The following is a 19,463-nucleotide window of genomic DNA, read 5'->3' as shown; positions in this document are numbered from 1 at the left end:
AACTGCTGTGTGCAAGAATCGCGGTCCTTTTTTAATTTCTTTTCCGTATCAGCTCATTTGCTTTTTTTTAAATTTATCAATAAACCGTCATAATGAAACGAGGATCGTAATTCTTTGCGATATCTAAAACACATATTTTTATTTTTTATTTATTACGATACCTTTCTTTAATTTAAATTTCTTGAATAAAGTTCAACAATGAAATTCAAACATTCTGTAAAACTCATTTTTTTTAAAATAAAAGATATTACATTTATCTGAATGAAAGTTAGAAATTTTCACTCTTAATTTTTGGGAAATAATATTTTAAAGGAAAAAATCAAATAATTCTGCCTTGCCGATAGAATTACGAAGTCTTTCCGGAGTATTTCCGAAGTTTGTTTCCTCGAAATCTATCGAGTGACGTCAATATATCACGAGGGTTCTATTACTTCTGTGTCGTAATCAGTACAAAAAATGGCGTCTGAAAACTCCGTCTGTACTTAATCATTTCTACTTTGCCACTCATCACTTGAAGTTCTTCGTTGCTTTGTGGTACAGACTGGTGCTTGGTTGATATATTCTGTTCATTATGGCCGCAGCAAGCCGTAAAAATCAATTTAAAGTTGTGTTGTTGGGTGAAGGATGTGTGGGAAAAACATCGTTAATGCTACGATATGTCCAGGACAAGTTCAACGACAAACATCTGACAACATTACAGGTAACTATCTATACCTCTTTATCCACATTGTTCCTTTATGTTTATCATCTTTACTACAAGCTTTGCATTTGTCTTTCCCGTGGAAAGACAAAGAGGTATAGTAAAAGAGGCTGGCTTGTCTGAAACTGCTATTTTCTTTCTAACATTTTCAATATTTATTAGATAATATACTTCCTTACTCTTGAAGCGTACTGCTATCTCCTTCGTTTAACGAGGTCAAATCTTTGATTATTCTAAATATTGTAACAAAATCATTTTCTTAATTCGTATACAAGTTAGACACTCCAGTATTTAAGAATTATAGATAAAAACTAGTGATTTTCATACATGATTGGTTTGATATGAAACTTATTGAGGACTGCACTAGTTTCTATAATGGTTTCCACTTGTATGACATCGTTTAAAAAAGCATTATCTTGTTAGTGATTTTCCAAGTTATAGGACCCAACCTGTCATAGAGGACATATTGTCTTTTTCTCATAATTTAGACATCATATATATAATTTGAGAAAGTATAAACCAGGTCTAACCACCCCCCTCCCTTAGATCAATCTGGAGGATGAGAACCTTCAAAAAATGTTTTGAAGGAAGTCGAATTGGCTGATTTTGTTGTATGGTTGGGATTTTTCAATGGCTGTCATCATGATGATTGACACATCAGCCGAGTGGCTAATCTATCATTTTTAGTTTGAAATATACCTAATTGCAATTGATACTATTACTACGAGAATCCTTTTCATGGCTCATATTTTTAGCCTAATTAACACAATTAATTTGGAATTCCCAGAATTAAGAATTTTATATAAGTAAAATAATTTGCAAAAGATTCTGGTATTAGTGGTATAAATACATATAATAAGGGAAAGGGAAATTAAATTGTACAAGAAACATTTCAGCTCGACAGCTACAGCTATAGTTTTTGATATTTAGCTACAGCTACAGCTATAGTTTTTGATACTTAGCTACAGCTATATAGTTTTTGTTATTTATACCTGGCCGAAAGAACATTATATACCTCCCAAGATAATACTGACACATTTTTTTTACCTTTTTAGGCTTCATTTTTGAACAAAAGACTGAATATTGGAGGACAGAGAGTAAATTTAGCAATTTGGGTAAGTGGAAAATAACTGTTGTTAATTGAAACAAAGTGTCGCAATAAAAGGTACATTTCTAAGTACAGACTGAAAGTGATCTGCATTTCAATATTGTTGCTGCCCCTACGCAGTTGCATGTTGGTGTTGCTACTACTGTTGTTTCTGAAGTATATTCAAAGTGTATACAATGTATACTAACAATAAAATGACGTTTCTATATACATGATGATGGAGAATGAAATTCAATGTGTATGAAGAGCTGCATATTCTGGATAATATCCTGGTTTGTTGAACATTGTTGCTGCTGCAGAGCTCTGTCGATGATGCTACACATATTGCTGTTGTTTTTGATAGTGTAGATGGCAATGCTTGTGACTGCAGTTGCTAATACTCTAGTTTTGAATTATCTTTGCTCAGTCTTAGTCTCGGTTGTGCGTTATGATATTCAGCTATTCAGCCAAAACCTGTGGCATTTTAATCAACTCATATATTTTTCTGTAGTACGTACATTCCTTACTGTATAATGGACCTTGATAAAAGAAAAGAACACATATGTACACAATTGAGGCTAAGACTGGGCAAAGGCAAAATTGAAATGTTAGTATTGTTCTTGGTACTGATCTAACCTATATAGTTAGCTATATATTTACAGATGTTCTATTATTGAAAAAAAATTTCCTTTTCTGACAGGACACAGCTGGTCAAGAGAGATTTCATGCTCTAGGACCTATCTACTACAGAGACAGGTAATGATCAATATTATATTACTTATGCACATATAACAGACTGCAGGCAGTGAGAGTTAGCTACAGGGGCGGCCTTACAGTACTTTTAAATTACAATAACAATAAATTCACCTTTTCGGTGCTAGCTTGGATTATAGTACGGTCACCAAAAAGTTCGGACATTGTTCTCTGATTTCCATACAAATTCACCAACTTTAAGAAGAAAATTTAGGTAGATTTTTTTAGTTAGCTATCTTAACAGCAGTAAGAATAACTTCAATCAAGCTAGAAAAAGGATCATTTACTTGTATTTAGAGAACTAACTAAACATTAACCAAGTAAATAGTTCATTCAGAGTCAGTATATTTGTACTGAAATTCGTAAACAATGTCCGAGCTTTTTGGTGACCGTAACACAATCTAAGACAATTTATACCCTGTGACAGCTAGCGCCGAAAAGGATAAATATTATTATATTTCTTTGATTATTGTTTCAATGAAAAATAGAAAAATGGAAAAATTCCAAAATGGCTCCTGACAGTTGATACAACATAATATTTTATCATTTACTGTTTTATTCATATCATTTTTCCTGCAGTAATGGAGCTATTCTAGTTTATGATATTACAGATGAAGATTCATTCTTAAAGGTGATTTAAATAACAACGAAAGACTAGAAATTGAAAAACTTTCAAAGATTTTCAAACCCTGAAACAACCTTTGGACTGATCCATCTCTGGGCATGTCTAAGGTTTCCCACAGATGGAATTAAGTGTTTTAGGCTATGCAGAGGAATAACCTACAGAGGAAGAACCTGGAGAAAATTCTTGAATCAAAGGAGAGACCTAACAAACTCTACTCACATGTGATGCTGAGTCTAGGAATCAAACCCAATTTAGACCCAGGAGAAAAACCCTCAAATCAAGGGAGAGACCTAACAAACTCTACTCACATGTGATGCTGAATCCAGGAATGAAACCCAATTTAGACCCAGGAGAAAAACCCTTGAATCAAGGGAGAGACCTAACAAACTCTACTCATGTGATGCTGAGTCTAGGAATCAAACCCAATTTAGACCCAGGAGAAAAACCCTCAAATCAAGGGAGAGACCTAACAAACTCTACTCACATGTGATGCTGAATCCAGGAATCAAACCCAATTTACACCCAGGAGAAAAACCCTTGAATCAAGGGAGAGACCTAACAAACTCTACTCACATGTGATGCTGAGTCCAGGAATGAAACCCAATTTAGACCCAGGAGAAAAACCCTCGAATCAAGGGAGAGACCTAACAAACTCTACTCATGTGATGCTGAGTCTAGGAATCAAACCCAATTTAGACCCAGGAGAAAAACCCTCGAATCAAGGGAGAAACCTAACAAACTCTACTCACATGTGATGCCGAGTCCAGGAATCAAACCCAATTTAGACCCAGGAGAAAAACCCTTGAATCAAGGGAGAGACCTAACAAACTCTACTCACTTGTGATGCTGAGTCCAGGAATCAAACCCAATTTAGACCCAGGAGAAAAACCCTTGAATCAAGGGAGAGACCTAACAAACTCTACTCACATGTGATGCTGAATCCAGGAATCAAACCCAATTTAGACCCAGGAGAAAAACCCTTGAATCAAGGGAGAAACCTAACAAACTCTACTCACAATATATGACACTGCTCCATTTTACATTTCCATTCAGTGACCACAAATAATAGTTCCAAGTCAAGGCTAGAGTTTCCGTGCATAGCAAAACTATACTTTTTATCATGTGCAGCAACTCCAACCTCGGCTTGGAACTATTACTCCTGGTCACTAAACGAAACTGTAAAATGGAATATTCCAGGAATCAAACCAGACACACATAAATGAAAAGGTGTGTCACTCGGCAAATACTCACTTTTGCTAATGGAAAACCCATTTTGATGCCTCAGGGAAAACCCAATCAGATAACCAGTCAAGCCCCCCTCCCCCTCCCCCTTAGATCTGTTGTTAACTGTTGTTCTCATTGATTTTTATCTTTATCTTTTGAAGGTCAAAAATTGGGTTAAAGAGCTCAAGAAAATGTTAGGAGATGATATTAGTTTATGCATAGCAGGTAAAGTATGTTAAACAATATATACATGAAAGTGCGAAATCATTGTCTGGTTTAAAACATAGACATTGTATAAGCTGAGACCAAAAGATATGGGAAATGACATAATTATCTCAAATAGTTCCTTGTTGGTTGTTGTTACATTCATAATAATTTGTCTTATCAACCATAGATTTAATAAATATGTTATGAGCTTTCGGCCTACTCGACCATCCTCAGGGAAATGAAAAACGTTACAATTGATCGCGTTTTTCTTTGTCAATCGTAATGTTTTTCATTTCCCTGAGGATGGCCGAGTAGGCCGAAAGCTCATAACATATTTATTAAATCTATGGTTGATAAGACAAATTATTATGACATTATTATCCTCTGATGTATTCATTTGAGATAGGTAGACAAAACCTTGTAATGATATTACACATCCTAATATTACTCTTAAAGGAAATAAGATTGACCTGGAAAAAGACAGACATGTTGAAGCATCAGATGCTGAAGCGTGAGTATTAATTTTAAAATTTAGCTATATGTGTGCATGACTTGCAACATACCTTAAAATCAAGAAAATTAAAAGAAGAAAAAAAATGAAAGGGAGATAGACAGTAAGAGATGGAGTGCATGAGTGAGTGAGCAAAGGAGCAAGGGAAATGGGAGCAGATCAGAAAAGAAGATGGAGAGAAGAAATGTGAGGGACAGAGATTATGACAATATTATTGCCATTATACTACTTGTTTTAACTGTCACTATTCCTGATTGATTTGGACTTAAACATAATTTTTTATTGAATTGACAGATATGCGAGGACAGTAGGAGCTAGACATTTTCACACGTCTGCAAAACTAAACAAAGGAATAGAAGAAATGTTTTTTGAATTAACAAAACGTGAGTACTGCAAATATCCATTTTATATTTCCTGACTCTTGTCCCCATCATGAAGTCATGAAGGGCACGACCCCAGGGCTTTCAGGATAAGTCGGCAGCTGCGGGAGCTCCAGTGATTGCTTCGAAGTTAACCGCCTGCTACCTTCCCTTCCTTGTATCAGATCACAGCCAGCTACTTCAGAATTATGGCCACCTAAATTATTTTTAAGTACTATATTTCCTATTCTATTTATTTTAGAAATGGTTGAACAGCAAGAAAAGCTAGATGCAAGAGCTTCAACTGCTGCATCGACAGACAAAGCAAGCAGTGGTAGGCGAAAGAATGTCGTTATTGTAGATGAACCTCAAAACAAGAGTGGTGGTGGTTGCTGTAGTAATAGCTCATAAATAGATAAATATAATAACTTTTACCTTACGCAGCTAAGGAACATGATAGTGAACATTGTCTCTTAATTTTAAGGTTTAAGTGAACTGTTGAAAATATTGTCATGGCAACTGTGGTGAAATATCATTTTTCTCTGAACCTTTTTGGTATGCACCTGAGTATTCACTTCATTAATGAACACTTTTAAAAATTAAAAAAAAAATTAATATTATTTTTGTTGTATTTTCGAAATTTAAGATTCCTGACAATCTTTTTGGCAGCGATTCAATGAATATTGGTTCATAAGGGTTCAACTTCTAGCCCTGTTGCACTTAAAATATAAGATAATGCTTGAAGGGAAAGTAGGATAGAATTAGTAAATAAAGGACACTCTTTTACTGTGCAATTGAATCCAGTTTAACAAAAAGAAAGGATTTTGGCATCAGTTTGCCTAGACCTCAGGCTTTTGTGTTCCCAGCTAGCAGAGTCTCTCTTCTCTTTCTCTACCTTCTTTCAGGCTGCTAGCAGAGTCTCTCTTCTCTTTCTCTCCTTTCTTTCAGGGGTAACCAGTCATTTCGCCCACGGACCATTTCGCCCACGCCAATTCGCCCACGCATAAAATCATCGATCATGCGTTTGCCAATTCGCCCACGTGTAGAATCACTTTAAGAAATATGTTACCATGACTAAAAAAAAGTAGTTCGTGATTTACCAACCGGTACCTACCAACCCTACTTGACGCTTAAGCTCAAGACTTCAAAACGCGAACTTTTTATACGAATACCGGTCGTTTCGCTACCACGCACTTTCGCTACCGTCGGTTCGCTACCACCCGGAGTCCTTTCACTACCATCATGAAGTCCTTTCGATCCAAAAGGAAATTACCAAAACAAAACTTCGATGAGACTTGTTAAAAAGAAACACAGCCTCTTGAAAAACATTTGTAAATGATTTTGAAGCATATTTGGAACGATCATTTCACGATACGATCAGTGAAAGTGGAGATCTAAACGCGACCAAGGACAGCGTTCAATTAGCTGCCATATCGAGTCCGTTTCTACCAACTTATGACTCGGATGACTTTATTTCCCTATTTCCCTATTTCCCTATACTCTAATCTATGAAATGTGTGTTTTGGGTAGCTTTATCATTCTTTATTATTTTTTACTTGCCAAAGTTCGAGAAAAATACAAAATACCTTATGCGCGAAACATCGATCGACAAGCGACGCCATATTGTTTTCGCGTAATCAACAAGCTTTTCCTAGTCGTTAACTGACACTTTCTTTTCTTGAAATCCATTAGACTTTATTATTTGCACTAAAAAACTAAGACGAAATGATCTAGTGACTTTATCTGGAATAAATTTGAGGATAAAACTTAACGATTGAGTGGAACGATCGAGCTCAGTTTACGGTGTTTCATACGAGTCTTTTCGCTACCAATAAGTTTTTAGTCTCCGTAGAGTAGTTTGTTGAAAACATTACAATATCCTTCTTCTTCATCGAAAAATCGAATGTTTAGGACATCTTTAATATTATTGCTTCTGACTTGCCAAGGTTAGAGCGAGAAAAACCAAAATACCTTCCGCGAAACATCGATCGACAAACGACGCCATATTGTTTTCGTGAGCTTGTCTAAAAGCTTGTCTAATATTTTTTGTAGATGTCAGATTCAGCAACACACGACATCTCCCATCTCAAAGCACCATATCTTTTCCTTTAACTTTATTAGTGAAAAGAATAAAGTCTAATGGATTCTAGGTAAAGAAAGCGTCAGTAAACGACTAGGAAGCTTGTTGATTACACGAAAACAATATGGCGTCGCTTGTCGATCGATGTTTAATAGGCGTAAAGGTATTTTGGCTTTTCTAGCTCGAACCTTGGCAAGTCAGAAGCAATAAATATGTCCTAAACATTCGATTTTTCGATGAAGAAAAAAGATATTGTAATGTTTTCAACAAACTACTCTTCGAAGACTAAAAAACTTATTGGTAGCGAAAAGACTCCGGCCTATGAAACACCGTAAACTGAGCTCGATTGTTCCACTCAATCGTTAAAATTTGGCGTTTACATCAGATATTAAATGGCCTCAAATTTATTCCAGATAAAGTCGCTAGAACATTTCGTCTTAGTTTTTTAGTGCAAATGATAAAGTGTAATGGATTTCAAGAAAAGAAAGTGTCAGTAAACGACTAGGAAGCTTGTTGATTACACGAAAACAATATGGCGTCGCTTGTCGATCGATGTTCCGCGCATAAGGTATTTTGTATTTTTCTCGAACTTTGGCAAGTTAAAAAATGATAAAGAATGATAAAGCTACCCAAAGCACACAGTTCATAGATTAGAGTATGGGGAAATAAAGTCATCCGAGTCATAAGTTGGTAGAAACGGACTCGGACTCTATATGGTAGCTATTAAGTGAACGCTGTCCTTGATCGCGTTTAGATCTCCACTTTCACTGATCGTATCATGAAATGATCGCTCCAAATATGCTTCAAAATCACATACAAATGTCTTTCAAGAGACTATGTTTCTTTTTAACAAGTTTCATCGAAGTTCTGTTTTGGTAATTTCCAATGGTAGCGATGATTTTATGCGTGGGCGAATTGGCGTGGGCGAAATGGTCCGTGGGCGAAATGACTGTAAACCCTTTCAGGCGGGGAGGAAGGAGACTCTGCCAATGTAGAGCATTTCCTTTGATACACCGCCATCCACGATCGTGGACAAACAAAACCAGTTTTAAAACCGGTTTTTAACCGGGTACATGTAGTGCGCATGAGCAAATGTAACACACCCTGGCGCCAAACGTTGTTTGACGAGAGCGGCTGTCAAAATCATGACAGCGTTGCTAAGTTACGCTACGCAGGTGCAACAGAAATAACGTTCTACATCGGCAGAGTCTCTCTCAACCAAAACAAAAGGAAAATAGGTTCTGCTAGCAGGGAAGCTTTTGTGCAATAATAGCCAATAATCAATATTAGCATGTAGATTTAATTCCTGTTCAGTGAGGCATCTTCTCTTGAATATCTCTCAATATGTACAGAAACCTTAAGTTAGAAGAAAAAATCTACTAATTTTGTCAAGATGTTATCTCATGAACATTTTAAGATTACAGAAATATCTGATTTCTCCTTAGCACTAAATTATTACACAAAAGGCAAATTTAAAGTTTTCACTAAAAAAAACGACACTTTAATCTGGACTTTGAGAACATAACTTTAGGGATTTTGCAACAACATTAATAAATTATCAACCCAATGTCTGTTTGGGTTTTTGTTGAATGGAAGAGCATGATAATGAATCGTCCCTCCACTCCTCTCACTCCTCTCCATGATTTTAGGGATTTTGTAACAAATTCAATAAATTATCTACCCAAAGTATGTTTGGCGTTTGGTTGAATGGAAAGAGCATGATAATGAGTCGTCCCTCCACTCCTCTCACTCCTCTCCATGATTTTAGGGATTTTGTAACAAATTCAATAAATTATCTACCCAAAGTAATGTTTGGTGTTTGGTTGAATGAAAAGAGCATGATAATGAATCGTCCCTCCACTCCTTTCCCATTTACATCCCATCCTCTTACCTCTTTTTCTTTTCATTTCTTTCCATTCCCATTTAATTTGTAAGTCCCTGTAGAACGCTCAAGGGCAGAATCAAACTAAGGCCCTGGCTAAACGAGAAAAAAAGGTTTCCTGAAACATGTTTACCGTGCGCATGTTTCCTCGATGTTTCCCAGTTTAGTCACATGCGAAACATTGCTGCATGCAACAAATTTTGCTTCCAAGACGCAAAAAATGTTTTTGCTGTGCGGCAGAAACATTTCATGTTTCCAAGATGCATAGAAACATTGTTTCCTGACAGTTTTGCCACCCTAGGAAACATTTAGGGAAACATGTTTCCTCATTTAGCCAGTGCCTAATGCAGCAGAGCATGAGAAATGGATAAACTGTATCTTCCAGCTTACAATAAAAAGTATATGATACAAATAATAGATTCATGGATTTTCTTGGTAGAATTGCAAGAAATACTAATACAATGCAGAATCCTTGTCAACTCGGCTTTTGAGCTTTGAAGGAACAAGAAAAAAAGTAGCATTTGTCCAACTAGCTTAATTTTATTTGGTATTTTGTTTGAGTTCCTAAGGTTTTTTGCAGATTGTGGACAGTCATGTGATTGAGTCATGCAAATATAGTCTGCCAGAAAATGAAGTACTTTCAGATTGATGAAGAACCACTCGAATAAAACCAACATTTTGTGACGTCTTAAAATGACCCATACATATTTACTGATTGAAAATATCTGTACCTATACACTAATAGTTTTGAATATGTTGAATCCACTCTCTGCTGTGCTGAGTATAACACCAGGTAACTGTTCATGCCAGTGAATTTCTTTAACAGATTTTTGACCCTATAAAAAATTTTAATTTTTTTTAGTACGCTTGGCCATCAACTGACGACTCTTAAAACTCCAGTGCATACAGGATTAGCCTCGAATCCAGGAGTTGCTAAGTTGTTTTGTTATTCTAATTTTATTAATTTTCTGCTTTTGATTACCAACCTCAGAAGTGAGGCTTAGTCCACATACACTGGAGTTTTAAGAGTCGTCAATACACCTCTATTTCTAAATGGTTTGATCCCAAGTTAAGTCCAAAGATCATTCCATAGAGTATCATACACCCTTCTCATAATGGCTGACAAGTGCACGAAAACGAGGTCACCCAGTCATTATTTCACGATAAAAGATATAAAATTACATGAAATGACCTTAAAGAAGAAAAGTATAAAAAATGACCTTTGTTTTGATCTGAATTAGCGCTAACAGCCTTTATTTTGAGTGTGCAGCTGGCTAGCAACCTTGCAAGATGACCTTGGGTGACGTCGTTTCCATGCATTCATCAGCCATTATGAGGAGGGTGTATTTATTTGTTTAATGGTTGCTTATAAGAAGACACATGAATATCAATTCAGCTCAAACGAAGAATCATTTTCTCAAGGGGATGACATGTGGTATGTAATGGAAAATGGAAAATATACAAGGAGGAATGGTCTAAATGAGAACATTAAAAACATGAAATAAATTGGTGAGTCCCCTCCACCCACCCCTTCCCAAGCATGTCATAACTTACCATATGGATAAAAAGTAACTGTGGTGGTACGTCGAGGTGATGACCAGGTCCTTCGGCCATGTCGTCTCTCTCTACAGCCAGATCCCAGAGAGTAACCTGATTGTCTTCAGAGGAAGCAGCAAACACAGAGCTATCTGTTGGATGCCACTCTACTGAGGTGATGGGACCAGTGTTGTGCTTGAAAAGAGCTACAGACTCGCCACTAGTTGAAAGAGAATATGATCATGTTGAATCGTAAAGACTCTATGTATGTTCTTGTGTATGCAACACAAAGTGTATGGAGAAGAGGTTTTCAAGAAGATTATGCAAGAAAAAAGAGTGTGATCTGTCACTGAAGTAATAAGGTGGCAGAGTGAAGACAAGTTACCTAGGTAATACAATACAATACATCTTTATCCACATTTCCTTTTATGTTAGATTACATTAATATATCTAGATCATTGAAAAGAAAATACTTATTTGGTCAAATAAATAAAGCCAAATTATTATAAGTGGTTAGTGGTAATGAAAGGAAATGCCTTGAGCCTAAATAAACCATATAGTTTCCTAGTTAGACCCTAGTAACAACTACTGACTTTGACATTTTGTTTATAAAATGGTATATTGTGCCGAAATATTGTGCCTATTGTGCCTAAATGCATGTCAAAAAAAAGCATCTCAAGAACTTTTTTATATTTCTTGTCGTCAAGTGTATCTTCAAACGTAGCCTTGTTACATTGCAGCTTGGTCATGGGCAATTATAAGACTTACTTTTGAATTGTCTGAGATCCCAAATCTTGATTATCCCATCATCACCTCCTGATACAATGAAAGGCTCATTTCTGGAATAAAATATGAATCCAAATAAGATATGCAGAACCATAAAAAAGCTGAGAAGACCAAGAATAGAATCGTTTTTCACCAGAACAACCCCAATTCCATAGAATAACTACTGTAAGAATGATTTCTAGCCTGTTCCAAGAGATGACGTTAACATCTGCATCATGGGCTTGTGTTGTGAGCATGCAGGCTTTTGATGGTGCAGCTCTAGCATCCCAGATACGTATTGTTTTATCAGAAGAGCAAGAAGCAAACACCTATTAAAAAGCATTTAAATAATATTTTAGTTAGGAATTTAGGTTTTTCATCAAGATTGATTTTATTGTCTCATTTCCATGCTGTATACACTAAAAAAACCGTCCTTTTTTCACAAGGGTAGCACTTAATAGCCAGTGGCTAACAAACCTGTGGCCCTCATTCCGTGATCGAATTGGAATTTAGGAGTTGATTTTTGCAGAGGGAGGAAATACAGAGAACCCAGAAAACCCTCGAAGCAGAGAGAACCAACAAACAACTCTACTCACATACGACACTGAGCTCAGCGTAACCCAAACCCAGGTCGCATTGATGAGAAGCAAGCGCTCACACGGCTACACCACCCGTGCTTCCCAACACTAGAGATTGGTATATAATTATATATCCACCACCATTGGAGTTTATCCTCAAACATCTCCAAAAGTCAACTTGCAGTAATAAATTTCTCCAGTATATATGCTAAACAATGCCTTATTTATTATTTAATAGTCACTAATGACACCCAGTATCAAGCATTTTAACAGCTTTCTTGGGGGTACGGGGCTGTTTTTTTTAATTTGTTTGTTTGTTTGTTTTTGTTTTTTGTTTACCTATCGGTAGTATCATAAAATAATAGAAACAACTCGTGATTTTTTTTCTGGGAAACTAAAACCTAAAACCTTGGCCCATTCTTTGGACCTCATCCCTTACTTACATTTTGTTCATTTGGACTCCACTGTAAGTCCTCAACAGAGTCAGTATGTGCGTTATAAGGTCTTTGATCAACATGCCATCCACCACCATCCTGTGGTGACCATACGTGAATATTATGCTTGCAGTCTCCTGTAAGCAACCTGTCAATCAAGTATCAAATATATATTTGATTATTAATTATTATTTCATTATTTCATAAATGCGGCATCACAGCCGTCCTTATCAGCACTCCTAGTGTAGTTTGGGCTGTATTCATACTAATGCTTGCTTTTTGTGTAACAATTCACCTTTTGGCGCTAGCTTGGATTGTGTTACGGTCACCAAAAAGTTCGGACATTGTTCTCGGATTTCCATACTAATTCACTGACTTTAAAAAGAAAATTTAGGTAGATTTCTTTAGTTAGCTCTCTTAACAACAGTAAGAAAAGCTTCAATCAAGCTAGAAAAAGGATAATTCACTCATATTTAGAGAACTAACTAAACATTAACCAAGTAAATAGTTCATTTAGAGTCAGTATATTCGTACGGAAATTTGAGAACAATGTCCGAACTTTTTGTTGACAGTAACACAATCCAACACAATTTATACCCCATGACGGCTAGCGCCAAAAAGGTGAATTCATTTTTACAGGGTAACGTCATAAGCCCCAGGGGCAGGTCCAGGGATTGCCACCCCGTTTTGCTCAATTTTCTCAGTTTTATCCTAATTAGTAAGCCGCCCCCTTTTAAGACCTTTGTAATAGTAACCTTCCTTCTAAAATTCCTGGATCTGTCACTGAGCCCTGCAGCCAACCCTCAACCTGGTCATAAGCCCATTAAGAAATCCTTATAAATGGATTATAGCCAGGATTTGAAGGTAGGGTATTTATCTTGATTGTTTGTCTTTACCTTCCAGTAACATTCCTTGACCAATCCATAGCGAAACCTTCACTCTGGCAAATAAAACACACATTTAAATGGCTTAATGAAATTCAACTAGAGGTCTATCATTAATGCTGCAGTACTACCAGTACTAGGCTATAAGTTATTAGTAGCAAAAAAGGGCCTGCTTTGAAACCCAAAACATTAAATTTTACATAAAAATCAATCTCTATATTTGAACAACTAGTTGGATGATGATGACGATGATGAAGATGATTATTATTATTATCATTGTCATTGTCATTGTGAGTGTGGGTGTGGGTGTGAGTGTGGGTGTGGGTGTGAGTGTCAGTGTCATTATTATCATTACATGTCATTCACAACTCCATGTAAAGCACCTTTTGATTATAATCCACATAGAAAAGGGCACTATATAAATCATAATCATCATCATCATCATCATCATCACCATCCACTTACAAGATGTCCAGTGAATGTAAACAAGGGAGAAACTTCCTTGATCTGTGTTGGTGATGATGGATTGTCTACAGTGATAACTTGTGCAGAGACATCCCATATGTGGACTTTACTTTTATCTGACCATGTTGCCACTATATGCCGATTGGGAATATGAGAAAACTGGAATGGAATAAAAGGAGGTATTAGCATCATATTAGCATCAACTCAGCTCCACATTCATTATAATCATCAAAGCATTATTATCATGAGACATCATCATCACCATCAGTGATGCCATCATAATCACCACCATCATTATCATTAGCAGTAGCACCATCATCATTGGTATCATTATCATCACCATCATCAATATCACCATCATCATTAGTAGCAGCAGCACCATCATCACTATCATCATCATTATAATTTATTATCACTACCACCACCACCCCCAACACCTTCATCATCATCACCATCACCATCACCATCATTATCACCATCACCATCATCTGAAGCAGCAGCACCAGATTATCATTCATCATCAGTATTATCCTTCACACATCATCAACAGCATATACACTGTCTCACACCATCAAGTACCGTCATGACTTACTCGTATTCTATTAACTCCTCCGTCATGTTTTATCATGCTTGTTTCCATATCTGGTTCTTCATCAAGATATTCATCGTCATCTGAGTCAGCTACATTATGATCGGTCACAGAGAAAATATAAACTTTCAGTATAATTATGATTATTATCATCACTGTCAACATCACCATATTAAGAGGGATCATCATTATCATCAACAAAACCCTTCAGTATCATTATCAACAGACATCATCATCATCATCAACCTTTATCATCATGCCCTATCATCATTATCAAGAAGAAACATTATCATCATGAACATCATCAGCATCAGCATCAACCAACAACAGTATCACCATCAACTATAATTATCATCAATATTAACTATGATTATTATCAACATCGACATCATTGACACCCATCATCATCTTCAACAAGCATAATGATTATCATCATCATCATCATGAGAATCATCATTAACATTATTATCATCATCATCCTCAACAACCATGATCATTATCAACATCATCAACAATCATCATCAACCATCACTTATCAGCATCATCATCCATAACCATCATGATCACCATCAGCATCATTGGCATCATCACATTATCATGTATTACCTGTATCTTCATGTTCTGTCTCATATAAATCTGACATCTTCATGACTATAATGTGATTTTGCTGACCAAATGCTGCTTGAGTACCAGCAACCATATATGCCGTCATTGGAAACTATAGCAACACAGACAAAAAAAAACAAGCTATCAGTGCATCCATGGCAACAATCAACAAGCCATCAGTCCACAAGGCATATATCATTGTAAAATCGATTTTATTCTTCTTTGGCTAATAGAATATACAGTATTAATTAACAATAGAAACTGATGAAGAGTTATCAAGTTTAACACACAAGATGTTTGTTTTTTTTTCCTTGCTACCTCTGTTCTTGATTCACCAAGGCCATCTGGAATGACATCAAAGCTCAGACAAGGTGACCCTGTTTGTGCCTAGAAAATAATAACGCGAAGTGATTATGAAATTTAAGACATGCATGTGCTCCATTAAAGCCACCTATATGCTGCCCTGTAAAATCACTTGCAGTCATTCTCAACAGTCTAGTTGTACAATGCAGAATTGTACAATTTTCCACAACAAAATTAGTGTTCTGGTGGATATCAATCAAAGTGTTTCCAGTTTTCAAGGGCACAAGCTATATGGAATGTCATGGAAATGCCTTAATTGTTGTCAAACAAAAACTACTTCATTGCAACAATAATGCATTATATTTTGCATGTGTCATGGAGAATTAATAGGGACTTTAAGATGTGCAAAATCTATGACGGCGACGTCAACTGGAAGTGTAAATAATTTCTCTTTGGGGTTCTGTTCATTGGAGATTTCATTCAAAACATTGTCAGTAAAGTCAACTAATCCACAAGAAAGACAGATTATAAGAGGACTTGAAACCTAAAGTGCCGTAATTTACACTTCCAGTTGAAGAAGCCCTCGCAGATTTTGCGAATCTTAAAGTCCCTATTATAACCACTTTGGACACCATTTATTTGAAACTACATAAAGAAATCTGCTGAAAAAATACGGCAAGCAAAAAAGTGGAAACTAAATGCATTATTAACTAATTCAAATATTTCAACTTACTGCATGATACATTTTGTAAGCACTGCTGTCATATGTTAGTTCATCACCCTCTTCCATTTTATCTCCTGGCAAAAATATCTTGAAGTAAAAAAACATTGAGTACATGTGCATATATTTTTAAAAGTGCACGTAGCCCCTGATACAATACTTTCCGTATTGATTCTACATAAAGTGAATAGTTGAATGGTGAAATATTTATTCATTTGAATGTTGCGTCTTTAAGTTATAAGGGTTTACCCTTCCATTACATTGCTGACTGTGACGTCACCCCAGGCTTTTGAGTGTATTTGTTTTAATTTTCAATACCAAACAATAGCCATTATGAGACATCAAATTTACGATAAACATTGTGAAAACCTTGAGTATAATAACAATTTTTTTAAAAAACTGTTTGTATGAACCAGTCAAAATTTGTATATTTAATGAAGCCTGGGGTGACGTCACAGTCAGTATATCATATTGGAAGTATAAACCCTAATAACTTAAAGATGAAACATTCAAATGAAGAAATATTTCACCATTCAACTAGTTACTTTATGTAGAATCAATACTGAAACTATTGTATCAGGAGTTAGGTGCACTTTAATGATTTTACATAATGACAATGATGATAATTATATTTAATAATCATAATAATAGAAATTCTATATTTATTCATTACCTCTTTATTTTCCTCAACCTCTTTGTTTTCCTCCTCAAAACTCCCTTCTCCTTCTTTTGACTTCTTTTTCTTTTTCTTCTTCTTTTTCTTTTTGCCTTATTACAAAATGATATAGCATATAATTTTGTGATACTAATTGTTATTACCTTTGTGCCTTCTGATAAAACCCACAGTCTACCGGTGAACCAAGTTGGCCTTTTATAAAGTTACATATGATATTAAAGATGGGGTTATATCACCAAGACTGATTCAACTATTTTTTTTTTAGATACCTCTTTTAATTAATTATATGTACATATATATCTCTCATTTCCTTTTATATATAATATACATATATGTTGGATTGTAAACAGCGCCTTTGGACTAAAAGGATTAAGGCGCTATATAAATCTTGTTATTATTCTAATAATAATAATAATAATTATTATTATTATTATTAATAGCATTATATAATATAATAGACAACTGGTAGCAAATATCCCAAAGCAGCTTAATTTGCAGATGAAAAAAGGTCTAATAAACATATATTAATTATGAAATTTGTGAGATAAATTGAAGACAAATAACGACATTTTTGAAGTTTTTTAACTGAACGTTCCAACAGTAACAACGGTCAACTTCAGAGTGAAAATACAAGGCAAAGAATTCCATATAAACTGTTGTTGATGTGTGTGAATTTCTAAGCTTATACTACTTTTTGACATTGAATATAAGATTCTGCTTCCAAGGTAAATTATTTCATACTCAAGCACACTAACCTGTAGTTTCTTGGGGTTCATTACTGACGTCAGTGGTATCCATAGTCCTTGGATTTTTACCTACGAAATCAGACCACTTAGCAAGGGATATATCTTGTATCATACAGTAGAATGCATACCATACATTGTTTATCCGTAAAAAAAACGTTTTAAAAAATGGTACAGATTTTCACAAATAATTAGTAACTTCAGTAGACCTCATTAGAATGTGGACTTACAAGACTTTGCACTCATTTGTACAATTTTGTTAGTTAGCTTCTTCATGGATATATGACCGTATGTGGAATGCACTTTTCCACTGATATAGGGTATGCACTCTAATATATAGTTCTTTGCTCACCTTTACCGATTTGTGTTTCTTGTTTGATTCCTTGGTCCATTTGCCCCATTATTAACCCTGATTCCTCACTTTCAAAATCATCATCACTGTTGTCGTATAACTCCATTTCTTCATCACCTTTGATGGTCATATTTGAACAAATAAAAAAAAAAGATAAAGAGAATCTCCAGTAACTCTAGGCCTCATAAATAATTAGTAATTAGATCTTATTAACCAAGCGGGAGGTCTTTACGGGATATTCTTGACCGAGGTCTGTACCCGACCGAGGTCAAGATTATCCCGTACAGACTGACCAAGATCGGTTGATAAGAGTTTTATTATATGACCACTTTTCATTGAAAAGGACAAAATGTTTTCACCGTAAGATTAATATGCAATGGAAAAGGTTAATACCGGAGAATCTAGACCAGTCCGCAATGCGATCTATCCAATCAGATTGCTCGATTTGCTAGTGTCCAGGCTCTAAGATTCACGGTCATATAATAATAATGATTATGACAATAATGATGATGATATAATGATGATGATAATGATGATGATGCATTTATTTACACTTTATTATCATATATTGTTGGATGCATGTATTACTTGTTTGCGATCATTCCCAGAGAATAAGATAACAAAAAAGGCAGCCACGTTGGATACAATAAAAGACTAAAATGACATATTTTGTTAAATTCCTCCAACATGGTGGCTATAAAAACCTGCAATATTATGTTTTTATCTGTACAAGTATGAAAGATAATCAAATTTCAGATTCAAAGTCTTCTTTTCTCGTTAATAATGCAATTTTTGATAGAATAATCGCAAAATTTTCTGTAATTTAAACTAAAGAAAAAGAAAACAAATGGATTGCAAAGCAAATGTTTTATACGAGACAAGAATTCTTTTTGCAACAAAAAACACGCGAACAAATTATAATACAGCCTCAAATGAAACCCAAAACAAGGAGTCCCAGAATTTTCAGAGATATCAAAGTCAAATTTTGTAATTGTTAGTGAAAAAGTTGTTTTATTGCGTAAAATAAGTTTTCTTACCTCCGTCCGCCATCTTTGCACGTGGTTATGTACTACTAATGGCGGACTCAGCTGACCATGCATTTTTAAGTGTGACGTCACTCGTATGGCAATCGACCTCCGGCCGGGTCCAAGACAAAAAAAAAGGGTTTCTATTTAAACAGTTTTCGTGCTTTTTCTGTTTGCCAGGGATTTTTATCCAAAGTCAAAAGTGGTTTCAGGTAAAATTTAAATCTTTGGAACATCTTTGACCTTCAATTCAATGGTTTTTGTGCGCATTTGAACCAGGCCTTGCGACACAACTCCAAAGAAACAAATTCTTTGGTCAAACATGTTTAAGAATTTTACTTGCTAATATTATATTTAA

At 35.4% G+C, this 19,463-nt stretch overlaps 2 protein-coding genes across 3 annotated transcripts; one reads left to right on the top strand and one right to left on the bottom strand.

Annotated features, from left to right (window-relative positions):
* The first annotated feature begins 416 nt into the window (after positions 1-416).
* LOC116289400 (ras-related protein Rab-21) lies at positions 417-9,235 on the top strand. The gene is made up of 8 exons (XM_031696308.2): positions 417-700; positions 1,756-1,815; positions 2,488-2,543; positions 3,120-3,171; positions 4,551-4,614; positions 5,053-5,107; positions 5,402-5,490; positions 5,729-9,235. Exons 1-8 carry the CDS (start codon positions 572-574, stop codon positions 5,875-5,877), a joined length of 654 nt encoding a protein of 217 aa, XP_031552168.1. The 5' UTR covers positions 417-571; the 3' UTR covers positions 5,878-9,235.
* A 608-nt stretch (positions 9,236-9,843) lies between these two features.
* On the bottom strand, positions 9,844-19,140 carry LOC116289430 (glutamate-rich WD repeat-containing protein 1). Of its 2 annotated transcripts, XM_089030982.1 has the most exons (15): positions 19,118-19,140; positions 18,081-18,197; positions 17,741-17,800; positions 16,983-17,077; positions 16,322-16,399; positions 15,604-15,672; positions 15,286-15,397; positions 14,683-14,771; positions 14,091-14,249; positions 13,638-13,681; positions 12,751-12,889; positions 11,934-12,058; positions 11,729-11,803; positions 10,983-11,184; positions 9,844-10,264 (listed from the first exon to the last, which is right to left on the bottom strand). In XM_089030982.1, the coding sequence occupies exons 1-15, from the start codon at positions 19,128-19,130 to the stop codon at positions 10,160-10,162; spliced, it is 1,482 nt and encodes a 493-aa protein (XP_088887108.1). In that variant the 5' UTR covers positions 19,131-19,140; the 3' UTR covers positions 9,844-10,159. The 2 variants fall into 2 exon arrangements, with proteins under 2 accessions (XP_088887108.1, XP_088887107.1); XM_089030981.1 differs by lacking the exons at positions 9,844-10,264; positions 10,983-11,184 and having other exon boundaries at positions 11,672-11,803; positions 18,087-18,197.
* Positions 19,141-19,463: the final 323 nt, after the last annotated feature.

This window comes from Actinia tenebrosa, unplaced genomic scaffold (assembly GCF_029948245.1).
Source record: "Actinia tenebrosa isolate PJP-AT-01 unplaced genomic scaffold, QUT_ActTen_1.0 PGA_scaffold16__25_contigs__length_10494907, whole genome shotgun sequence".
Lineage (NCBI taxonomy): Eukaryota > Metazoa > Cnidaria > Anthozoa > Actiniaria > Actiniidae > Actinia > Actinia tenebrosa.
Note: the sequence above shows the minus strand (reverse complement) of the source record. Positions and strands in the feature narration are given on the sequence as shown.

Coding starts and splice junctions, on each gene's coding strand:
- LOC116289430 (XM_089030982.1), bottom strand. Junction 17,801..18,080: donor AGAAACACAAATCGGTAAAG/GTGAGCAAAGAA, acceptor CTGATTTCGTAG/GTAAAAATCCAAGGACTATG. Junction 17,078..17,740: donor TGAACCCCAAGAAACTACAG/GTTAGTGTGCTT, acceptor TTTTGTAATAAG/GCAAAAAGAAAAAGAAGAAG.
- LOC116289400 (XM_031696308.2), top strand. CDS start 572: ATGGCCGCAGCAAGCCGTAAAAATCAATTTAAAGTTGTGTTGTTGGGT. Junction 3,172..4,550: donor ATGAAGATTCATTCTTAAAG/GTGATTTAAATA, acceptor TATCTTTTGAAG/GTCAAAAATTGGGTTAAAGA. Junction 4,615..5,052: donor TATTAGTTTATGCATAGCAG/GTAAAGTATGTT, acceptor TTACTCTTAAAG/GAAATAAGATTGACCTGGAA.